The sequence below is a fragment of the Morone saxatilis genome, unplaced genomic scaffold (assembly GCF_004916995.1).
Source record: "Morone saxatilis isolate NCDOM2014 unplaced genomic scaffold, NCSU_SB_2.0 Contig21, whole genome shotgun sequence".
Classification (NCBI taxonomy): domain Eukaryota; kingdom Metazoa; phylum Chordata; class Actinopteri; family Moronidae; genus Morone; species Morone saxatilis.
This window is the reverse complement of record NW_023339774.1, coordinates 16,545,580-16,561,445: the sequence shown is the minus strand read 5'-3', so window position 1 is coordinate 16,561,445 and position 15,866 is coordinate 16,545,580. Positions and strand designations below refer to the sequence as shown.

At 41.5% G+C, this 15,866-nt stretch overlaps 2 protein-coding genes across 6 annotated transcripts in view; one reads left to right on the top strand and one right to left on the bottom strand.

The window, feature by feature from the left end:
• The window catches only part of LOC118332587 (potassium channel subfamily T member 1-like), a 28,888-nt gene extending 24,181 nt beyond the window's left edge, over positions 1-4,707 (top strand). For both annotated transcript variants that reach the window (XM_035667950.1, XM_035667949.1), the window contains 7 exons: positions 223-334; positions 512-613; positions 864-947; positions 1,058-1,186; positions 1,737-2,031; positions 2,295-2,379; positions 3,520-4,707. In XM_035667950.1, coding sequence (XP_035523843.1) covers positions 223-334; positions 512-613; positions 864-947; positions 1,058-1,186; positions 1,737-2,031; positions 2,295-2,379; positions 3,520-3,637 — 925 coding nt within the window. In that variant the 3' untranslated portion in view covers positions 3,638-4,707. The remainder of the gene's footprint in view (positions 1-222; positions 335-511; positions 614-863; positions 948-1,057; positions 1,187-1,736; positions 2,032-2,294; positions 2,380-3,519) is intronic.
• A 2,325-nt stretch (positions 4,708-7,032) lies between these two features.
• LOC118332955 (calmodulin-regulated spectrin-associated protein 1-B-like) overlaps positions 7,033-15,866 on the bottom strand; it is a 21,982-nt gene continuing 13,148 nt past the window's right edge. For 2 of the 4 annotated variants that reach the window (XM_035668406.1, XM_035668408.1), the window contains 13 exons: positions 15,554-15,693; positions 15,371-15,467; positions 14,557-14,683; positions 13,954-14,039; positions 13,500-13,575; positions 10,906-13,348; positions 10,681-10,817; positions 10,334-10,542; positions 10,076-10,138; positions 9,648-9,735; positions 9,428-9,549; positions 8,820-8,938; positions 7,033-8,713 (listed from right to left, as the gene is read on the bottom strand). In XM_035668406.1, the coding sequence (XP_035524299.1) occupies positions 8,423-8,713; positions 8,820-8,938; positions 9,428-9,549; positions 9,648-9,735; positions 10,076-10,138; positions 10,334-10,542; positions 10,681-10,817; positions 10,906-13,348; positions 13,500-13,575; positions 13,954-14,039; positions 14,557-14,683; positions 15,371-15,467; positions 15,554-15,693 (3,998 nt within the window). In that variant the 3' untranslated portion in view covers positions 7,033-8,422. The remainder of the gene's footprint in view (positions 8,714-8,819; positions 8,939-9,427; positions 9,550-9,647; positions 9,736-10,075; positions 10,139-10,333; positions 10,543-10,680; positions 10,818-10,905; positions 13,349-13,499; positions 13,576-13,953; positions 14,040-14,556; positions 14,684-15,370; positions 15,468-15,553; positions 15,694-15,866) is intronic. The other 2 variants (XM_035668404.1, XM_035668407.1) reach the window with 2 other exon arrangements.

The window sequence follows — 15,866 nt, the reverse complement described above, 5'->3', positions numbered from 1 at the left end:
AGATCTAGTATAATGTTTATCCTGTATTATTCATGACGTGGTCTTTAATGTTTTAACATTACTTTATTCTGAAATCATTGTGTGTGTATGAGCCTGCATTGGACAACAGCAGTATTTCCAAAATTATTGTAAAAGTTTGCGATATTTTGACTCATCCTCATTTATTTGCTCTTTTTTTAAACCACTTTCTTTAATGTAGCACCCTTTTCTCTCTTGTTCCAGGTTGTTTCCCAGTCTCAGTATTATCACAGAGCTTACTCATCCATCCAACATGAGATTCATGCAGTTCAGAGCAAAGGACTGCTATTCACTGGCCCTCTCCAAGCTGGAGAAGGTAAGTCAGTGAAGCGTGTGGTATGAATTGAATTAGACGTAGAGGATACTATCTTCTGTAGATTTGTTTTAAAAGTTGCCATTATTCACTGTTGTCATGTGTTTGCCATTCCCATTTGACTTTCTTCAGAAAAGTGACAGAGCTTTAAATGCTGTTGACCCTGGCTCTTCCCCACAGAAAGAGCGTGATAAAGGCTCCAACTTGGCCTTCATGTTTCGCCTACCCTTCGCTGCAGGCAGAGTGTTCAGTATTAGCATGCTGGACACCCTGCTGTATCAGGTTGGTACACACCTACAGCTAAGCACCTCAGATGACTCTTTTAAATACCAAGTGAAAGAAATGAATGTGTATTACAGCAGCAGAGAAACAGTATCACCTGAAGAAACAGAGCAGCGTTACCAAAAAGCAAAAGTGCCCTCTTGTGTTCAGTCATTGATAGAAAACTCGCTTCAGTTTCTTTATGTCCACTGTTTGGGTTTTTTTTAGCTGTAATAAGTTATAAAAGTGTTTTTCTGTGATTTCATGTCAGTCTTTTGTGAAGGACTACATGATTCTTATTGCAAGGCTGCTTTTGGGACTGGACACCACTCCAGGATCAGGATACCTCTGTGCTGTGAGTTAGAGAGAAGAAAATAATGTACAAAAGAAGAAAGAAACCACCTGACACAGTGCCATGCTCCAGTTTATATAACTGATAATATACCCATTTATCTCTCGTTCCAGATGAAAATAACAGAGGAAGATCTGTGGATTAGTACTTATGGCAGACTGTTCCAGAAACTCTGCTCCTCAAGTGCCGAAATTCCTATTGGGATCTATCGGACAGAATCCCACATTTTCTCCACTTCTGAGGTGAGATCTCAGAGGTGATGTAAGAACATGTTTATTACAAATAAGCTTGTGATCTCTGATTTATAGCAGAATTCTGACACATAAATAATGTATTATGGTATATAACAAGACTGTGAGTCAACAGCTGTGCTAGCAGCTCTGTGAGCTAAATGCTTGCATGGTAACATGCTCACAATGACTGGCTAATATACTGATGTTTAGCCGGTAAGTTTTAACTTTAACTAACGTTTACCATCTTAGTTTAGCATGTTAACATTGCATAACATGAATCAAAGTATTTTGAGCGATATGATGAAAAGTCAGGGGATGGCCAAACTCTTTATTTAACCACTGGTGACGATAACTATAATTTCATAGCCATCTATAGTTCTAAAAGTTCATTAAATGTTTCTGGACCACAATGGTCGACCGCCCGCGTGACATTGCCACGCCGCTACCAAAATTATCTATTTATCTCACCTGAGAATTATTCATATTATTGTAAAATATTATTTTCTGAACTTGATGCTCATCCTGCCAATGAAGGTAACTTCCTGTCTCCTCACCCCAGTCACAGGTGTCGGTCAGTGTTGACGACTGCGATGACACCAAGGACAAGGGAGACGAGTCTCGCAGCAATGACCAATCAGATCACCCCCTGCTGAGGAAGAAGAGCATGCAGTGGGCACGGCGTCTGAGTAAGAAAAGCGTGAGGTGGCAGGGAGCGAGCCGGGACTCCAGCAAGGACCACGCCCAGCGCATCGCTCAGCAGCGCCTCAACCTCTACCGACGTTCTGAGAGGGAAGAGCTGTCTGAGTTGGTCCGCAACCGCATGAGGCATCTGGGCCTCCCCACCTCTGGATATGGTGAGGATGGATGCCTCTTTAACTGAGAGAAAGCCAACTGCTCTGAGCTTTTTTTCCCCAAACTTTCCTGTCTTCTTCTGCTTAAAAGTTTGTCTGTTTCTCATTTAACTGCTGTTAGTAGAAGACCTGACTAATCTGACAGCCAGTGACGTCATGAACAGAGTTAATCTGGGATACCTACAAGGTAAGCGTTTAAGTTAGACAGCTAGAAATTAGACATATGGTTATTCCAGTTTGCTGATTGGGTAAAGTTTCTGTTTCAGATGAGCAGAATGATCACCAAAACACTCTGTCATACGTCCTGATTAACCCTTCTCCTGACACCAGGCTGGAGCTCAATGATATTGTGTAAGCATAATTCCTTTATGTTGCTCTTGATGTGTGTGTTTATGATAAATAGACGCGCAAACCCAGTGCAACAGACGTGAATAAAATGTACATATTTTTACCACTGGTATTATTATTAGTTCATTTCTCAGCCTTTTCAAAGCTGTCTTATTTTGTCCTTGCATGTGTATTACTGTCAACATTTTGCAGAAATTAATCCAAGTGATAATCATAATCCAAAAATGGGCAAAAACGTGGAGCGTGGGTGGAGCTGAGGTGGGCCGAATGAGGCAGAGACCAAAACCGTATTTTCAACCAGGCTGTAAACATGTTTATTTCTGCTGTAGAGGTTGGCATTTTAACATAGCGCCTTACAGAGAATGATCAATTATGTAGCCATCCTCAAGTGGCCGTTCGAGGAACTGCAGTTTTTGTTACTTTCTTGTTGGCTTCATTTGACGGCAACGGAGGTTGCCAGGTTGGTGATAATAAAAGCAGTTTGATGGAAAGAACTCACATTATAATTTCCTTTTACCCATTATCTCATAGTACATTAATACTTCATATTCATATTTCTATATTATCAATGGATGAAATTACAGAGAATTATTTACCTGACACTTTGTTTGTTTGGGTGACTCATTAACCTTTTTTTTCCCAGAAACAGCAGTGGGCCTTTTTCAGCATTAAAGCTCTAAAACCCCACTGTACATTAGCCACTCAGCATCATACAAAGAGAGCAAAGAAAGGTAGTGACTGTTGCTCTGTCTTCTGGATGTGTAAATAGGCAATTATTTGATAACACATTCAGTACAAGAACTTTATAAGGTGATAAAATGTCAGTGTTGTGTTTACAACTTGGTCCGCTACCCCCATAAAAACTAATAATATGCAATTACAGGGAAACATATATTCTAACACAACGGCTGAGCGCGCAAGGCACCTATCAGTATCCATGGCGACGGCTGTTTTCCTGTTCATGATGGAGAGTGGCGAGTGCATACCACAGTTTATTTGTTTATTATGCATGCCTTTTACGGCTAAGAGCGTGAAGTCTGCAGTGAAGGATTAGCGAGCAGGGATCAGTCCTGTGTGGCAACTCTTTACAATTGAGTTGTCTCCGTTCTTTATCTGCCCTTTTGCTCTCTCTTCCTCTTTCAGGTACTTGATTCGTTCAGACCCTCTGGCTCATGTCCCAGAGGAGCCTCCGATCCACAGCAGCAGCCTGAAAGAGAGACGCGAGTCCAGCATAGACATCAGAGAGGACACCCAGCTCTGATACCATGCTGACCTTCACTGGTACACTCCTACATAATCAGATGTAATGGGGGTCTGGTTGCGTCCAATGCACGTCCAATGTGAAAGAGGACTATTTGTGCTACAATATTCCAGCACTGCAGTGTACAACTGTATTATATGAGTGCCTACTGTTTGGCAGATGACATTTGACATGTCATCTGTGACATTTTCATCCTTTTGCCACAGACACTGTTATGTAAGAATCGTGTATTCATGTCTGTGAAAGCTCTCTCAGATGAGCACTCATGGACGGGCTTGTTAACAAATTAATTTTGCTAACACAACTAGCAGTGTTGCCCTCGGTTAGAGTTAATCTGAATGACCAGACAAAAGTGATTTTCATTGTCATTGAACTCCTGAATTTCGGAGTGAATTCTATATTTTGTTTCTGCTCTTATGGGTCGCGGCTCCCTCAGGTAAAGTACAAGCTGAACATCAAGATCAGATATATTTGTTGATGTAGAGGTCAGTGGCTCAGGATTTATCTGCCTTTCTTGATCTTTTGAGATTACCAGAAATCAGATGCACATATTCTAATTTTCCCTGGGCCATACACACGTTTACCACCAATCACGTAAAAAAAAAATCAAACATAACAACATAACGTTCAACACTATATGACTTACATAAAATATGTGCATTAAAGCTTTCCTTTAAAGCTTTTTTTTGTAGCTGAACCATAGAAGTAGTTATTCAGTGGTGTAGAGGTCTTAATTAGTAAGTTATGTACAAACAATGATGGTTATATGTTCGCTGCAGTACATTTCTTAGTTTGAATGAGGTTTTTTGCACTACAATAGCTTATTTCAACCCTTTAAACAGGACATGCCATATATTCAGTACTGTGCCATGAAGGATTTATTTAATTTGTACTATATTAGTAATCAGAAAACCTCATTTTACTTTCAGCACTGCTTGGTGAAAGAAGTTGCTTATTAATTTACATTTGTGGCTGTTTGGGCAAGGAATGTATTTTTAAAATGCTTCATCCTGTATACAAGAATTTTTGACTTTGACTCTTTGACTTCATACATATCTAAATGTGGAAAATATTTGTACCTGAGTTTCATTTTATTTTGATTTGCACATTAAAGTGCTATATTACGAAAAAGCACATTGAAACTGTTCCCTGTCCAATAATTTTGTCTTACCTAGGAATGGCAATTTAAAGGAATAGTTTGAGATTTTGGGGATTCAGTTCGATGACGATGAAGGTCATCTGACAGCTATGTGCCATCAGTGCAAAAATATTTCTCAAAACTTATGTTGAAATTAATTTAAAAAAGGTTCCCACCAGCATCAGCTGTACTTTGTTGGGTCAGGTAAGATGGTGAACAGGGTAAACATTATGACCTTTTAACATTACCATGTAAGCCATTTGGTCACTTTGGGCACGTTAGCATTATGTTCACATTCAGTACAAAAAAATGGCCTTGCAGAGCCGCAAGCATGGCTACACAACTATAACTGTGTACAGGTATTTTCTTGGACTTGGTGTCTGCAAGAGTGAGCCTTTCGAAAATTACCATACAGACTATTCATGACTGGTCAGTTTAATTTGGCACACAAGGATGGCCAAGGAAACAGTCTGATTAGAGTAGATTTGTTATTGTGTCGTCCTAAATGAAAAGCAGAAGACGATAGAGGTCTGTATGAAACACAATTCTGTGCTTGAAATATACTGTATAAAAAACCAAAAACAAAATGAAAAGGTGAAATAATTGGTGAGAGAAAAGTGCTTGTTAATGGAAAACAGGAAGGTGAAACAAAGAGCGACAGGTGAAAAGAAATAATTATGTGAAACAAGAAGGAAGGAGCTTCATGACTAGTTGAAGTTGAGTCACAGAATTGGAACACAAAACTGGAATGAGGTCTAATCAGACAACTCAAGTGAAAACACCTGTGTGATTTAACTGTGGGTGTAGGGGCTTGATATATATTGGATGTGGAAAAATAAACGAGAGAGAAATGGTGAATCACCATGACTCGTAAGAGCAGGGCTGTCTAAAAACACCACCTATTTACAGGGGCAGATCTAACTGCCACCAGTTTGGTGTCAAATGCTGTCAAATTTAACACATAAATTTATATTAACTTAGAAAACGCAACGGATCAGTTATGGACATGTATTTGGAAAAAGATAAAAAAAAAAAAAATTATTATTGATTTCTAATGCCAACTTAAGATATTTCTATTCAATGCTTTACTGATGTGCCACAATAATGTGATATTTTTGAGTTAAAGTATCTTCATTTGCAGGCTTTTCCAAGCAACTATTGATATATGTGATTGTTAGGGATTAAATCAGCATATGTAAATTACTGCCACCCCTTAAAGTCTCCAGTCCACCCTCTTGCCACCCAATAAATGTATTAATTTTTAATTAATTAATTAATGTTTATGTAGCAGGGCCGATGCACAATACATAATATTGTACCAGATATAGCTTAAAAGCTAATTTTCATCTGTAATATTTCTTTATATATGTCCCTGCCTATTTACTATACAGTTTCTGTCTGCCACTTTATTTGAGTATGAAATTAATGCTTTCTGCACTGGAACAAAAGTAGTGTTTATAGAGTGTACACTGCTTTCTGCTAACAAATGCTGGTAAACTTTACAGTTTTGGTTCGCTCTTATAACTCTGGCCTGCAGCAGGCAGCTGTTTTCAGTGAAAAAACTCTAAAATCCCACTGTACACTTCCTCCTTATCACCAAACAGCAGACAGACACAGATATCGTCCGGTGAACATGGTGGAGGATTCAACATCTAAAGGGCAGAATATTTTCCTCAGGTGTTGGTATAGACTAATAATAGCGCTAAAAGAGAATGAGTATTAGAGTCATGGCAAAAAACACACTGAAAATGAATGATAATGTTGCATAACAGCTGCATAAGCAGATATATGATAACAAGTTCCCCATATTTAATGTTAATATATATCTGGTTTCCGCTGTCACCAAGTGGTCATAAATTACAAAAATTGCAGGTTTAGAGTTTTGGAAGATACGCATATCCACTTTCTTGGCAATTTTCTTTCTAACATATTATAAAATGATTTATGGTGTATTAAGTGTGTATGAGTGCGTGATTATGCATAATAGTGTATAGTATTTTATATGTGAGAGTAAGTATGGTTTATGACCTAAAAAGCCTTACAGACATTTCATAAATACTCTTATCTCTACCACATCTGGACAGAAAGAGGGGGCATAGAGCACAGCAGAGAAACAGAGCAAGATAGAAAAAGAAAAAGAAGAGTGAAAAGTGATGGCAGATGGTCAAAGAAAGAGAAACGAAGCGGCAAGCACCAGATGCACACAGTATACACACAAAAATGCACGCAGACCCAATAACTTGAGCAAGCACACACATTTCATCAGAAAACATACCTAGTTGCACTTTATTATATCTCTTTAAAATAAATAAACATAAAATATAACACAATGAAATAAGACTCGTAACATCTCTGAAAGCCTGTAACAGAATAAACCTCAAAATAGTGCCTGCTCTTTAGTAAACATAACTTGTACGTAATGTACAAAAAATACTACTCAAAAATGTACAAAATGCAGCAAACAAATATCAAGTATTGTGCAGTTTCCCCCCTCCCCACGTTATACCAGCTGCTGACAGTCAATCATTACAGGGAAATTACTAGTGTTCAGCGCCAGAAGCTACATTGAAATTGTACATCTCACCAGAATCCTTTGAGCAGTTAATGAGCAACAAAAAGCTCAGTGGCATAGCTCAGTTAATTTTGGTTCAGCAATATGAGCCAGTCTCTGGGATCTCAGATCATATGGGTGGTGGAATATAAGTATGAAGTTAATACAATATAATGCACTACTGAAAGGGTATAATGCACTCTCAAAAGCGCTTCCTGTTTGGAATAAATACTAGTATAATTTCCCCCACTGTGAAAACATTATTTCTCTTCCACTGTAACGGCAACACATAGCTTCCAAAAAAACAAAAAAGAAAACAGTTTTGTTGCTTTGCTCCATTGTTCTGTTGCATGATAGATGTTTTTAAAGCATAATCAAGAGAGTGAGAAAACACATTCAGAGCAGGATGCACAAGCATTCAAGCTCTCCCCTTCCCTGACACAAAGACTCACACACTTCCCCAAACACACTAAATAGAAAACAAGACTGGACATTACCACTCACTGACATCCATTCCATACTCACATAAAAAAGTTTGCTCAAAGCTCCCTCTTCAGAAAAGCACTGACCAGTAGTAGTTACCGGTGAATAATAGGGGCTCTGTATGTGGAGCCTGGATTAATCACAGCAGTAGGGTATTTTTTGCCAAGCTGAAATAGCTTACAAGACATCATCGAGTTAATGTTCACCGCTACCTGTCTGTAGTTGCACTTGGTATCAGTAGTAAGTAGATTCAGTGGTATTCGACTCGAGGGTCCGTCTCTTCACTGCTACATAAGAATCAATCCATCGTCAGTGGTGCCTAATTAATGTAGGACGTATCCACAAATCAAAACATAAAAGTCTGACATGCAGAATAAAAAGCTAATAAGACGAAAACAAAACAAAAAAATGTTAGAGCATTCAGCTGGCAGGTGTTTCATGTTCTCGCGCTGCCACAGACTGACCTCTCCATTAATAAGAACATCTAACATGTCTAATGACATGTCATTCACATGATCGCATGTCAATCATCTCAGAGATTATTGGGTCCTGCCCAACAGTAGTAGATAAAACACAAACTATAACCAGTGTTTTCTTTCCCTCCTCCTCTTTCTCACTTCCTCCGTGCACTCCCTGGTCTCTTGACCTGCCAGAGCTGATTGTGGATGGTCAGGGCGTCCACGCTGACGGACACAGACTTGGCGGGGATGACGTTGAACTGCTTGCGGTCCGAGCTGTATTTGTAGAGCTTGTCGATCATCTTCCGGGTGATGGCGCGTGGTCCTGTGCCTGTGAACTTGACGATCTCCTCGGTGTCGGGTGAGTAAGAGTAAATGGCGCGGAACTGGCACCCACCGTCGCGGAAGAGGATGATAAGGTGATTGGACTCGCACTTCTCCAGCTCCTGTGATCAATGAGACGGACACAAAACCTTTCTGAATACAGCCAAACATTCTGCATATTCACAATAAATAATCACCAATAAATACATTTCAAGTGATCACACTGACCTCTAGAACAGCATTCTTCTGACCCTCATTAACCCTTCCAGCCAGACAGCAGTGAGCGATGGCATTGATGATGATTGGCTTGTTGGACTTGGAGCTCGGCTCCTTGAAGAGTTTAGGACCTTTAACAAGCAAAATGTAACAAAACGATTAATATGATATATGTCTGTAAGTGTCTGAAGAAATAGTTTTGGGAAACATGCATACAAGTTAGATGAGAAGATCAGTTTCACTTTCATTTCCATGTAATTACTATGGAGCTAGAACCAGTAATCGATTAGCTTAGTTTAGCATAAAGACTGGGAGTTCCCAAGTAAAAATCACAAGTTACTGTTTTTACATTTTGTTATTTTTTGTTGGAATTAACGTGCTAAATGCTAAACTAATCAGCTGCTGGCTCTGGATTCCATATTTACCGCACAGGTATTGGAGTGATATTGTTCTAACTCTATGCAAGAAAGAAAGCAAATAAGCACATTTCACAAACTATTTCTTTAAAGCAAGTAATAAAATCATCTTTAGCCTTGGTTAGGAAATATTCTGCACAAAAGTTTGCTTTGTGATGGCGACGGTTAAATAAATACGTAGTCTTTCTCTGCATTTCTGCTCACCATTGTACTCCATTGAAGTGATGGATGAGGCTATAGAGCCGTTCTCCCAGTCCCTCTCCATGTTCCTGCTAGACGCCCTGCTCAGCATAGGCAACGACTCCATAGAGCAAACAGATCCAGCCCTGCAAGGCACACTTATAGGTCAATCAGATGACTACATGGGTGGACAAGATTGGAAGAGATTATCCCCCACACATACACACAACATGGGAGGTCTCACCTCTGTGACTCCGCCCCTCCGGAGATGACACTGTCAGCCTCGGTCGCCAAAGAGAGCGTCGATCCTAGATGACTGTAGCTCAGATCAGCTGAAAATGACAGAAGGATTTACTTGCTTAAATAAACAAAATAACACTATTGTTTATCCATTCCACACCAGTTCTATTGTATGTACTGTACTGACAAGCAGTGACCCAAATTAATAAAGTAATGTTACTCTAAATACAGAGTACAGTACCCTGTGAATCAAAATAAGGGACAAAAGTTGCGTAACAGGCAACAACAAAATGAATGAGTCAGAATTGAGTACTAATATTTATCTCAGTATGTAATCTATAGCTAACACTCCAAGGGTTTATTGCATTAACTGTTTAAATGGGCTGTGTATGGTTGATATTAACATCATGCAGAGCAGGTTAGAAGGTTCACCTCCCCTGCTGCCTGCTGCTGAGCCCTTCGCTTTGATCAACATGGACACCTTCAGAGAATTACCTGCATAACACACATGTAGACACTCAGAGGATGACGATGAGTCTACACAAGGTGAAATAAACTGAAAATACACGCACACACACAGCTAAACAGATGATACAACAGCATGTAGACACACTACTCTAAGCTGACAACAAATAAAACATGGAGCATTAGACAAAATGTACGCTGTTTAAGTACTAAAGGTGTTCTTACGTGTGGTGGATCCTTTGGAGAGGCTGTTGGACTCTTCGCGATGCAGTGATTTAGGCCTGTTCCTGCGGGACTTAGTGCGTGGGCGAGGCTTGACCAGACCTTGCTCTTCCATCAACGCCTCCTGCTTCCTCCGCAGGTATTCCTGCTTTATAAGCTCTCGTCGCGCTTTCTCCTCCTCCTTACGAACACGGTCCTCTTCTGCTTTACGCCTTGATGAAAGGGAAGGAGAGTTAAGACAGACAGAATTTAATTACATGGCAAAAATACGCCCCTGCACACATACCTGCAGACTTAGACAGTTCCTTCTCCTGATCATCAATTTGTGAGTGTGTGAAATAAAAACTTACCTGGCCTCATCGCGTTTGAGCTCACTCTCGGCTTCTTGCTGTTGTTTGCGTAGTCTCGACTCTTCAGCTTTGCGTTGCAGTTTGAGGAGGAAGGCAGCGCGACGTTTCGCCATTTCATCCTCTGCTTTCTCGTCATCCTGGAAGATAAAAAGCAGTAATCATCTTTAAATTAGTAGCTATGCTTCGCTCACAGTGCACACATAAAAATGAATTCCTGAATTATACCTTAAAGAAGAACCCCAGCATATTCTTTTGCTCGCCCTCTGCTGCGCCGTCTGTAACATCTGCACTGCCATCCTCCTTAAGCTGACCTGATAGGTCAACCTCAATCAGTTGACCCTTGACCTTAGTATTCTCATCGCCACCCGCAGCCTCTTTCCCTGAGTTGGCAACATTGTTCTCTTCTTGTTCTGCAGCCTGTGAGGGAGACATTGATGTACTGGAGATGACTTGTGTGTCCTGTGATTGCATTTTGTCCAGGGAGTTCTCAGTTCCCTCTACGCTGCTGTGTTGGTTGGGGTCGACTCTGAAGGTGGTGTTTCTCTGAATGCTTCTCTCCAGCCTGGAGCTCTCCACAATACTCCCCGTCTTCTGGTCTCCACCAGAATTTTCTCTAGGGGACTGAGCATTGGTCTTTACAGGAGCCGTCTTGCTGTCTTGAATATGTTTTTGCTCCGATGCTTTGCTGCGTTGGCTGGAACTAAGCTTGGGAGGACGGCGAGCAGGGGCAGAGTGGCTGCCACTGATTTCTACAAAGTGAACAGCAAAGGATCTGGAGTCTGAGGTAGTGGATGTTGATTGTGTTGTGTCGGGGGTTGTGTCGGGGGTTATGACGGGGGTTATGACGGGGGTTGTGACGGGGGTTGTGTCTGGGGTTGTGTCTGGGGTTGTGTCTTGCGTTGTGCTCGGGACGGATTCTACACGTTCTGGAGGTGACACCACACGCTTCATCAGCAGATCTTGCTGCAAAGAGAGCTGCATCATCTGGTGCTGAATGGAACTAATAGCTTCATTGAGTAAATCTATGGAGTGGGAACACTCATTTAAGTCAGGTTCAGCCACATTATCCTGGGACAGGGTCTTTAACCTGTTGTCTCTTTTCATCTGCCCTCCCTCTGTTTGACCTGCCTTAGCTTGGACCTTCAGAGCATCAAGACAGGAGTCATCCCTGCAGGACAGGGTCTTCACTCTACTCTTGTCAGCTAGTTCTGCCGATTCTGAGTGTTTCAGGGGCAGGGGAAGTGTATCACTCTTCCCCCCACCCTTCTTAACAATGTTCAAGAATGCAGCTTTCCCTAGCTTTAGTCGCTGCCGCGCCGATAGGGTCTCCATCTTCTTCTTTTGATACTCAATAGCACGTCTTTGCTCTTCTAGCTGCATGTGAAGTTGCAGCAGCTCTGAAGGCACTACTGAGGGACTCCCCACAATATTCTTCCCCAGCACAGAAATAGGCTCCTTGCCTGTCCAGCTAGAAGTGCAGTCACTCCTCAGTTGCCAGGGAGGGAAAGGGACAACCTCAGAGCCATCTGGTGTGGTCTTCTGAGAGCTGCTGGTACTTGAGTATCCATCACGGAGACCAAGTTTAAGGAGCTTTCTCTCTGCAAAGCTGGTCATCTTGACACTGGTGCTGCCTGAAGCGCTGCAGCTGCTCGCCCAGGATATGGTGCTGAGGCAAGGACTTGAGCGTCCACTGCAGTCTTCCTTATCGTCCCTTTCACTAACCTTCGAGTCTTCTCTCAGTTTCACTGACTCACCATCTCCCTCTCCAAACTCACACACCTCTCCTTCCTCTAAGTATTTTCCCTTTCCTCTCTTCACCACCTCTTTAGTCAGCTCCAGCTGATCGTCCTCCTCCTCATCTTCCTCAAGGTCTGCAATGTCAGAGTCAGAGTCGTGCCCAACCTCCATCGCAGTGGAGAAAGGACTCTGGGGCTCTGGCTCTCCTGACAAATGAAGGAAAAAGCCATGGGACTGTTTGTTCCCAGACGGAGAGATGCCTATCGACCCCTCTGTGGGTGGCCTCAGAGAGCTAGGGAATGCTTCTGCCACAGGTATGGGTGTAAAGGTACTTCTGTTTGACTCAGCTACAGGGGATTTCCTCTGTGAGGTGCTTGGAGCATTGGTGGTTGCTTTCCTAGCAGCTGCTGCTGCTGCTGCTGCTCCTCTACAGCGACTCTCACCACTCTCCTCCTCCTTGTTCAGGCTGATGCTCTTCTCTTTGGCTGGCTTAGGGATGGCAGGCATCAAAGGCTCCAGATAGTAGCTGTCTGCCTGGCGGTCGGGTGTAAAGGGACCCATGTCAAGACGAGGAGAGCAACGAGTATTAGAAACCCTTGAGGTGGAGGTCGCACTCTGGATTTCCAGCTCATCCTGTTCCATGTCACTCCCAAGTCGACGCCGAGAAAATACAGACGGGTGGATTACAGCAACCAGTTCCTCCTCTTCTATTTCCTCCTCCTCATCCTCTATGCGCATGTGACTAAGCAGGCTTTGACCACTCAGTCGGTGTTGAGGCAGTTGAGGACACGTCCCCAGCATGTGTTTTGGGGTGATGCTCATAATATTGGAGGCCAAGCTGTCTTTGCTGATGGAGCGAGCTAGGCTAATATTGTCTGCATCATCCTCCAGGGGACAATGCAGAGCGTAGGGCCCCGGCTGGGATAAAGGCCTGCACAGGGGTAGAGGGAGTAATCGATTAATGTGAGCTAAGGATAATGAATCATGAAACAACCGTTGTCTGTTATATCTGAACCTGCTGACATATGAAATGCAACTATAGTCAGTACAGTAATTGTGAAGGCTGTAATCACACTACTCACCTGGGCCTCCTCTCCGGCCAGGCCAGTATTGAGCCTGTATCTGTACGCGCCATAGAGTTGGACCTATTTCTCAGTTCTGTACAAAGAAAACATATGATCCATATTACAAAAAGGACTTCTCAAACATGTTAAGTTAATTGCGACGATTTTCATAACCTTCACTTGGGGAATGAACTCTCAAGATAGAATATAAAACTGACTTCAAACAACTGATATAACAGAAGAAGTGTACTACTTTGAAATGTTACAACACTAAACATTAGGTGAAATTATTTAATTAACAACTTATCAAGTACCTTGTTTTTTTGTTTGAAGTGGACGTTCAAATAAGGAACGATACAACATAGGTGCATTTCAATTTCAAAGAACAATCAGAAGTTCTTCCTACTCTCTATCTTCGTGTTTAAAGAATTTGTTTGTGACATGAGGAGGCTGAGTCATTTTTTTATATTACCTGAAGTGCTTTCCTCAGCCACTTTCTGTTGTCTCTGTCTCAGCGGCAGTAAAGAGAGAGAAGGGCTTAATGAGTCTGGTTTTGTGCTGTAAGGGAAGAACAAAGAGATATGAGTTTTAAAGTTAAGCTGCTGAAATGAAAAAAAAATGTAATTATACTGAGAAAGGTTTCCTAATAAAACTCTAATAATGTGTATCTAAAATAATCTATGTACTAACGCTAATGTAGTGTGAAGTTTTTATTATTATTATTTTTTATATGTTAAGATCAGAGGCATAAAGTACTGTGATAATGGCCAAAAGTAACTTGTCTTAAAGTTAGAAAATTACTGAAGTAAGATTTAAATGTACATCACACATGGAGGCTGTTCATATTTTTGTATTTTACTATACTATCTATGGTATGAGTGGTAAGACTCATGTGAGTTTACATTACAAGCAAACAAGGTTTAGGCATGGAGTCTTTCTCAGAACTCTGATGTAAAAAAAAACTACAGTATATTAATTATCTATCAATATTATCTTAATATTAAGTAAACCTGTAACTTGAAAGTAAAACTGTTCTTGTACGGTGTTACTGGAATACACAATTACTGGATAATACCTGAGGTCAGGGCTCAGGGGTGTGGTCAAGGTGTCAGCAGAGTTCGATGATGTCAGGAAACTACGTTTAGTGACATTGGAGATGGGAACATGGGGCCGTGAACTCTTAGGCTGCAGCAATAATCTCACTACAAAAATGGTAGAAAGAGAGATTAGCCATTAGAAGGGATGCTGGAACAGCCTGGACACACTGTCCACATCTGCAGCAGCACGTGTGCATCGCGGAACACCTTGCTTTTTAGTGCCCATGTTCACAGGTTAGAGCAGCCACACTGGCGGCATGAGGCCATGTCTCAGGCGCGGTTGCAGCGACAATTCACTAGAGTCGAGCTCTCGCCTGTTTTTTCAGAGTTAAAAAAGAGCATGCAGTACCCAGCTAAAATAGACAGTGAAAAGGATCTGTTCATAGTCATACTGACATTATACCGGCGACATATACACCTTTTACTACAGTTTCAGTGTCTATATCTGCATCACATGTCACAGACATATTTAACTCAACACCTTCTGTATCCGTTTCAGATTAAAAGCCCTCTAGTGTTTCTGTGGACAGAATCCAGTCACTGGTTAACAAGGATTTTATTGTACTGTATCAAAGGCAAACTCAGTGTAGGAAGAGAGGGCTGGCAGCAGCAGAAACGCTCTCTGTGTGTACACCACAGGAGTGCGAGCTGCAGGAGTTCAGCAAGGTTGCAGTCACGCACTGCTCACGTGGGCAGTATGTCCAAGCCATTACATAGTACACTACTGTTTGAAAGAGCCAGCAGCAGTTCAGTAAATTACAAAAATATATCAAAGTAAAGTGCATGTTATACCATCTCTGATTTCTTGAAGGTCCCTGGGCTGAACAAACTCTGGCTTCACACTCTCAAACCACCAGAAGAGCTCAGCAATAAAGACCATCACATTATTCTGAAAGACACAATGATCAAGGTCAATATAAAAATATCACAATGTCGTTGGATCAAGTATTTTCTGGTTTCTGTTTTTGGGTTCACCTTTAGTACTGGTGGAGAATACAGCATGTCCTCAGGTGTCAGATAGAAGCATTTGTTCAGGTATTCATTAGAAAACTCCTTCAGTAGCTGGATGTTGTACACGCTGTCTGCTATAGAGGGAACCTCCTTCAGACAGATATCTGCACAGAACAGGACAATAATGGTCAATACTATCAGGCGAATACTGTATGCTGTAATAGTTAATAGTTGTAATGTAATGTTTTAATTAGTGTGTTAGAGGTAATAGTAGGCTGGTTTATTTAGCCTACCTTTACAACTAACAAGGCTAGCTGTTTCCCTTTGCTTCCAGTCT